We start from the raw sequence: 7,391 nt of genomic DNA, 5'->3' as shown, positions 1-7,391 counted from the left end.
TCCTTTGATCCAGAATAGTTCCTCATCTTTTGTTTGCCTTTTATGGCCTTGACATTTTTAAGAGTTCACGTTAGTTGTAGACTGTCTCTCAGTTTGGCTTTGTTTGGTGTTTCCTCAGTCAGGTTTGAGTTCTGCATCTGGGGCAGGAATCCACCGAAGTGTATGCTGTCCCACTTAGAAGTGTATTATGTAAGGAGACAAAAAATAGGATATTTATATTATTTAGTCGCAGCCCCTTCAAGCTGGTTCCTGTGTCCCCAACCATTTTATTTTTCAACATTTTCTTTCTGGGACAACAAAATGTTCCAGGCTAATGGGACTTTTCCTGCTTTGACCTTGGAATTAGCCATTTCTCCAAGGAGAAATTCCTAATTCCTTTTAGGTGGTGACAGCCATTTAAAGACAAGTTCTATATGCTCAGTGTGGCTCATTGCTGCCAAGGTGGTTTTGCTTCTAGGCCTTTGCAGTGGGAAGAGCTATGAAATATGTTTTTTCTATATTCACATCTATGCATCTACCTATCTTTCCTTCCTTAACTGAAAAAATGCCTCCAGAAAATGTTAAGACTGGATCTAAGCCTTTATTAGTCATTTTATTATTAACTCTCTTGGAGTTAAAATATGTAAGCTTCAGGAATACGGAGTTGGTCAGGAATAGGCCAGATGCTAGACCATGTCATATCACAATTGTCCACTGTAAGAGCTAATATTTATTAAACATTTATGTGTGCCAGGCTTAGTGCTTTATATGCATTTATGATCTTCAATCCTTATAATTATGAGGCATATACTTTGTTATTCTGTTTTACAGATGAGCAAACCAAGGCTCACAGAGACTGGTGACTTGCTGAAGACCACGACACAGTGAATAAATGGCAGAAGCAGGACTAGAGCTTGGTCTGTGTGACCCTGGAGTCTGCGCTCCAGTACCACTCCTAACTGTGGTCTAACTTGGGCTATACTGCCTGCAGCTCTTGAAATCTGATTAATAGTGAATCCAGGGGCATCAACTCAACCTAAAGTAGTTTCTTGCTTGAAAAATAGAGAGTGGAATATTGTGTTAAGTGCTGGCAGAGCCCCTTACCAGCCATAGCTACAATGCCTGGCATTTCTTCCCTCTTCTCTTCCCAGGGCTTCTCAGTGGTCCCTTGTGAAATAAATAAGCCTGGCTTATTGATGTCATAGATGGCTGTTGTTTCTAACCTCACAATAGCACAGCTTTCTGGGTGCTCAGAGCCCCTGTGGGGACCCATGCCTGCTTAGTTATTTCCTCTCCACTCAAGGGTAGAAATATGTGGGTAAGTAGAGAGGCCTTAGCCACCCTTAACCACCAATCTACCAAGCTCTTGTCATGCCTGAACACCCCCAGGACCTATTGTCTGACCTAGGAGAGCTTTAGAAAAAAGTCCATTTGAATGTAAGAGCTATTGGCATGTATGTATTTATTGATTCTGTAGTTGAAAGGGGGCCACATGCTAACCTGAGAAGCTCAGGGGAGGCCTACGTAGTGGCCTTGCAAACTCAAAGACCTAAAGTAACCACAAAGAACGGTCTGAAATTAAAATTTTTTAAACTAAAAGCAGTTTATGGTGGGTAGTCATGTCCTAGGCTTGCACCTTCCCTGACAAAGGTCAATCTTTACCTTAACTGAGCCTGTCTATTATCTTTTTGCATCTATGATAACATATCTTTGGAATGTCAAAGTAATTTTCCTTTTTCCGGACCCCTCAAAGCACAGACACCGCTCTGCTGGGACCACAACTCCGCTCGTTGTTACTGAGTTAATTGTTGACTGTTAACTATCCTGCACCCACCTAGGGAAAAGATGTGTATGTCTGTCATTTTACTGTTCATCCAGTCCCACAGGTGTCCCCACTTTGCTTTCTTTCACCTCTCTAATCTATCACGAATGGATTTCATGTAACCCACTTCTGCTCTTTTGATTGTAATGTATAAAATCAGGTACAAAACTGCCATTCCCTGGAGCATTATCTCAATCCACTGAGATTTTGCTTCTTGGCAATTGTAGACAGTTTGGCTCAAATAAACTCACAAAAAATTCTCTATAGGTTTGAATGTTTCTTATGTTGACAATTCTTTGGGGAAGGGCGGGATCCAGAAACATTTCATATTTACCCTGAAATGAATCCTAATTGGTTAGAATGTGTCTATTTTAAAAATCAAATTAGAGTTGTAAAATAGTGTGCCTCTTTTGACGTGTCCCAAGCCCACAGGATGGAAACTGAATACCTGAAGAGGTGCCTTGGAAATTGCCTTGCTCAGGCACTGGCAGAGGTGGTGAAGGTTCGGCCCAGCGACCCCACAGAGTACCTGGCTCACTGGCTTCATCATTACAGGAAAGTCACTCAAGCAAAAGAAGAGGTGTGTATGTGCCCTGGGTCAGCTTGGGGAGGGCTCTGCAGCTTTCTCAGGGTAATCTCAAATCCAAGGCAGAATTCTGGAGCTGGCCTCAGGAGGTTTTTCGGTTTATTCAGCTTGTGAGGGTGGCTTAGGCCCAGATGTCCTAGAAGCACAGGGAGTCTGGGGGGCTGAAGAAGGACTCCAACTTCTAGAAGTGATGGAGTTGGTGGCTTTGGAGCTATTAGCAGGCTAACGTTCATTCCAGGAGCACACTCTGGAGGCCTGAGGGCCTGAGGCCAATCCCAGGGAGAGGGGGCCCTTCCTCCAGGCTTCCCCGGGCTGACCTGATCTACCTCTGTCACCTTACCCCAGGGTCAGCAGGAGAAGACCCAGCTGAAGGAGGAGTACGGCAATAGCCTGAAGGAAGCCCACATGACAGAAATGCTGAAGCAGGAGGAGTGTCACATTCAACAGGAGCATGAGAAGTGTCAGCAGGTGGGGAGGAGGAACCCCGCTCTGGGCACACATCCCCGGGCAGCCGCGGGGCGAAGCACATGGAGGCTCCCCTTAGCCCACGGTGCCCTCTGTGGGTATATGTTTATGTGTAAACCAACCTTACAGTCTTTGTCAAAGAGATCATTGGCAATGACAAAAGAAAATGTTTAAAGGCAATTTCATTTTAGATTTCAGGAACTACATTAGATGTTACTGGTTTAAAAAAAATCAGATTTTAAAAAAATCTAATGTCACGAAACAAATATATATATATATTTTTTAAATATATCTTTATTAACTTCAGAGAGAGGAAAGGAGAGGGAGAGAGAGAGATAGAAACATCAATGATGAGAGAGGCATTGATCGAGCCCGCAACCTGGTCATGTGCCCTGAGCGGGAATCGAACCCTGATCGCCTGGATCCCAGGTTGACGCTCAACTGCTGAGCCACACCTGGCAGGGCAGCAAATATATTTTTATACAAGATCCTTTGAGCCCTTTTCAAAAAGTATTCAATATTTCTCAGAAACCAAAGATGGTTATTATTATATACTTAAGGTATAATATTTTACTTATTCTATACTATTTACTTAAATATCTTGTTTATTGTATGCTATTTATTTATGTATCAAGCCACAGATGCCACCTCTTTGGTGCTGTAATAATGGTCATAAATTAATAACTTGGAATAGTTAGAAATAACTAAGTATTCATTCATCTGACAAGCATATCTTGCATCTCCATAATTTTTCCCACAATTTTCTGAAAAATATGTCATTCTGTGTTTTCTACAGAGTACATGATACCCAGATAGGAAATTGACTTATTGGGCTTGATATCTGACATCTTCATAACTCTCACTGCATCCGGTGCCCTTTAATGCAGTTTTATACAATTAACTAGCTTTTGCTGGTTTCCAAAGTCCACTTTGATGAAAACATGAAAGTATTAAGCTTACTTACATTTATACAAATATGGCTAGCTTTCCTCATAAACAATTAATAGGTTTTTAAAAAGTCTGGGTGTTTCATAAATGAATCAAAACAAAGATGGTTTTATATTATTGTTAAACAGTAGTCTCAGTGAGCCCTTCCACCAGAATAGTCTTAGACCAGTTGTTGGGAGATGTTAAAGGTGAGATTATGAGGCAAAAGTTTTCACCGCCTTGCTGCTCACTCAAATCCTTGTCTAACTACAGGCTTCATTGTTCATAGAAAGACTCTCCAAACCCACCCCAGTTTTATAGTGTCTTTATTGAAAAAAAACTTTGCTCACATCAGTATTTTGAATTGTCCCTTTGTGCTGCACTCGAAGGGTTTTACGCCCTGTAATAACATTCCTCAGCAAGATTTAGATGAGTCCAAGTGTGAGACAAAGGCAATTGCAAGGGAAGATGGGAAATGAGAGCCAGCATGATGCCTGGACTATGAGCAAGTTTTCAGTTTTAGGAAAGAGTTCATATGCAAGTTGTAGTTATGGAAATTGATTCCCTCTGTTAGAAGGAAATAAAGAGAACCTAATGGTCATCTAAAACAAAGCTGAATTTATTGCTTACCTGGCCAGGGAGAGCCAGGCCATTCAAGTGCGGGTTACTCTGCTAGTATAAATTGAAAGAGCTAGGTAAAGGGCAAAGAGGTGGGGACCCATCAAGTAAGACAAGATTCTAAGTTCTGGTTTCTTGGTGACTAGAGCTGAGTTGCAAACTATTCCTTGCTATTGATCGCTTTCAGATTTTGTGTTGTAAAACCTGCTCTTAAACAGGCCCGGGATGGATTGCATAAGATTTCAGCATGCTAGCTGATTTAGCTGATTGGCCATCCGCACATACTCAAAGCTTTGCAAGATTTTCCTTAACACCTTGCTGACCAGCTCTTTTAAGCCAGAACTCATCCATGTGGCTGGCTACTTTGGTCAGCAAGCAAGGTGTTTAAAATTACTTAAATTAATGTAAGTGCAGACACAAGTTATCTCGTGACAGGTCAGCAACGTTCGGACATAGAAACACATGTATACTCTTGACTGGTCAGCAATGTATGTTAATATCTTAAAACCATCATTGCTTGCATATACCTTAGAAAGCCCTTGAGTACCCCAGATTGACTACTACTGGTCCAGTGGATATGTTAAAAGAGGAATAGAAACAGATGGAGCACTATGTGTGGCAGAGATCATATCCCATTATAGCAATCAAGAAGAGATTCACAGAGGAGGTGGCATTTGAGTCAGACCTAGAAGAGAGCTGGCAAAAGTTGCCCTTGTGTTGGTTTCTCTTCATTAAGCAAAAGCAGCTTTGCGTGAGTAAACCATAATTCTATTTCTAAGTCTGAAAGCAATCCTTTTGTTAATAAAGATATGAGCCATACAGATGTTTTTGAAATACATTTTTATAAATCAATACACATACGTGCCGCATAGACTCATAGCACTTTGAAGTTAGAAGGGTCTTAGAGATCATGTGGGTAAGTACTTCACGGACCTCTCTGCACTGTTCCACAGGGTCCGTTGCAGAATGGACCTCTGGACAATAGAGAGCTGGAGATGGCCAGTAGGGTTAAGCTCCAAGGATTCCTACCTCAGCCAGGGACTGAAATTACATGGATATTAGACTGTTTGTTATTGTCTCATAGGCCAGTGAGACTGTTCATTTTTTTCAATCATTTTCCTTCTGTGCGTCAATTTGGATGATTTCTTCTGCGATGTCCAACATCCTATTTAGGGATTCAGTAAATCTTTTCATTTTGGATATTGTATTTTTCAATTCTAGGATTTCTACCTGGTTCCTCTCTATAATTTCCATTTTCTCTGATGATATATACTTTATCTTTTCACTCACTAAGTTTATTTTTCCCCTTTAAATTTTTGAAAATATTTGTAATAGCTGTTTTAAGTCCTTATTGGCTAATTTCTCATCTTTATTATCTCGGGGTCTGTTTATTGAATTCTTTTTCTCTGTATTGCAGTCCACATTGTCTTACTTCTTCCCATGTGTAATAATTATTATTTGTATGCTGGACATTGTAGGTGATACTTTGTGGGAGTCTAGGTTGTGTTTCCTTTTAAAAGGGGTTAATTTTGTTCTGGCAGGCAGTTAAATTATTGCTGAATTATCTTGAGCCTATCAGATTTTTGTTTTATGCTTTGCTAGAGCAATCTGTTTCCATTTTGTTCTTAGTGACTTTTTGCTTTTTTGTTTTCTGTTTAGCCACTGGCATCTGTAGCTAGTTCCACAAAGGAGACCATATTCATGCAGGAGAACACAGAGCCCCATGAAAAGGAGGTCTTGAAGCAGGAATGCCTGCCAGGTGCTTCCAGTACGATTCCGGGAAGGGTGCCTCAACAGGTTCCTCCTCCTGACCCATCTGGCGAGACTGACTGGAATGCTGAAATTCCACAAGAGATAAATTACTAGGCTTTTCAGCTTGACATACTCCCAAAACACATCTTGGCTCCAAATCTCCTTCTTAGGTTATCAGAAGGTAGATAATCCTAATGATGCTTCTCTCAAAGCTGCAAGCCGAGAAAATAGCCATCTGGAAGAGCTCTTACCTAACAATGATACTATGTGGATTAGACCAATATTTGAGGGGCTGTGGGAGGAGGTGTCTGCAGGGACTGCCAGGCCAGCTCCTATTGTGATAGCCACGAAAATTCCTTAATGAAAATTTGAACTAGTTACGGGATAAAATAATCTCATAATAAGGATTTAAAGTAAGTAACTGAACTGATGAGATGTTTGCCTCTCGTGTGATCATTTGTTTGGAGATGAGTGAAAACACAGCTGTCTCATGTGTTCATGTGTTCACTTTACTAAACTTTGCCCTCAGGCCCCACAGAGTGTTACACATGTCCTGGAGTGTACCTGTGTCACTAACAACACGTGCTTTAAAACAGTTGCAGTGTCAATAAAACTCAAAGGTTTGAACACTTTAAAAATTATTTTATATCTATACTCATTCGAATATTATGTATATGCTGATGACTTCAGATTTATATCTTTAATCAAGATTTTCTTGAACTTGACTGCCTGCTTGACATCTACTTAGATGACCAATGGGCATCTCAGAACTTATCCAAATGGAATCCCTGATATTCCCCCTGAATCCATATGTCTTCCTTCTTCTATTTGCTCAGGTCAAAACTCTTGGCTCCATTTTTCACTCTGCTCTTTTTTTGGTCACCCTACCTTTGGCCTGTTGGCTTTCCATTTAAAATAAAACCAGAACTCACCCACTTGAACACCCGAGCCACAATTATCTTTTGCCTAGATTATTACTATAGCCTGTTAGCTGGTCTCCCTTCTCCTGCCCTTGACCTTCTCTGGTCTGTCCCCATCACTGAAGCCAGGGTGATCTTAGTAAAACGTAAGTGAGACCCTGTCTAATGAGTGGCTCCGTGCCTCAGCCACAGAAGCATTCAGGCCCTTCCTATGCCCCGCCAGGCTCTAAGATCTGCCTCCCGCGTCTTCACTCTCGTTCTGCTCTGCCCGCCTCAGGGGCCCTGTTCCCACCCGGCCCCACCTCAGAATCTGCCTTCTTCT

At 41.4% G+C, this 7,391-nt stretch overlaps 1 protein-coding gene across 1 annotated transcript; it reads left to right on the top strand.

The window, feature by feature from the left end:
• Positions 1–373: 373 nt before the first annotated feature.
• On the top strand, positions 374–6,781 carry DYDC2 (DPY30 domain containing 2). The gene is made up of 4 exons (XM_016195548.2): positions 374–896; positions 2,227–2,381; positions 2,733–2,855; positions 6,057–6,781. Exons 1-4 carry the CDS (start codon positions 872–874, stop codon positions 6,261–6,263), a joined length of 510 nt encoding a protein of 169 aa, XP_016051034.2. The 5' UTR covers positions 374–871; the 3' UTR covers positions 6,264–6,781.
• Positions 6,782–7,391: the final 610 nt, after the last annotated feature.

Source organism: Miniopterus natalensis, chromosome 14 (genome assembly GCF_054644295.1).
Source record: "Miniopterus natalensis isolate mMinNat1 chromosome 14, mMinNat1.hap1, whole genome shotgun sequence".
NCBI lineage: Eukaryota > Metazoa > Chordata > Mammalia > Chiroptera > Miniopteridae > Miniopterus > Miniopterus natalensis.
Note: the sequence above shows the minus strand (reverse complement) of the source record. Positions and strands in the feature narration are given on the sequence as shown.

Bases quoted from the DNA above. Each gene is read 5' to 3' on its own strand.
- DYDC2 (XM_016195548.2), top strand. From the start codon at position 872: ATGGCAGAAGCAGGACTAGAGCTTG. The intron at 897-2,226 runs GTCTGTGTGACC...ACGTGTCCCAAG, and splicing joins AGAAGCAGGACTAGAGCTTG to CCCACAGGATGGAAACTGAA. The intron at 2,382-2,732 runs GTGTGTATGTGC...ACCTTACCCCAG, and splicing joins TCACTCAAGCAAAAGAAGAG to GGTCAGCAGGAGAAGACCCA.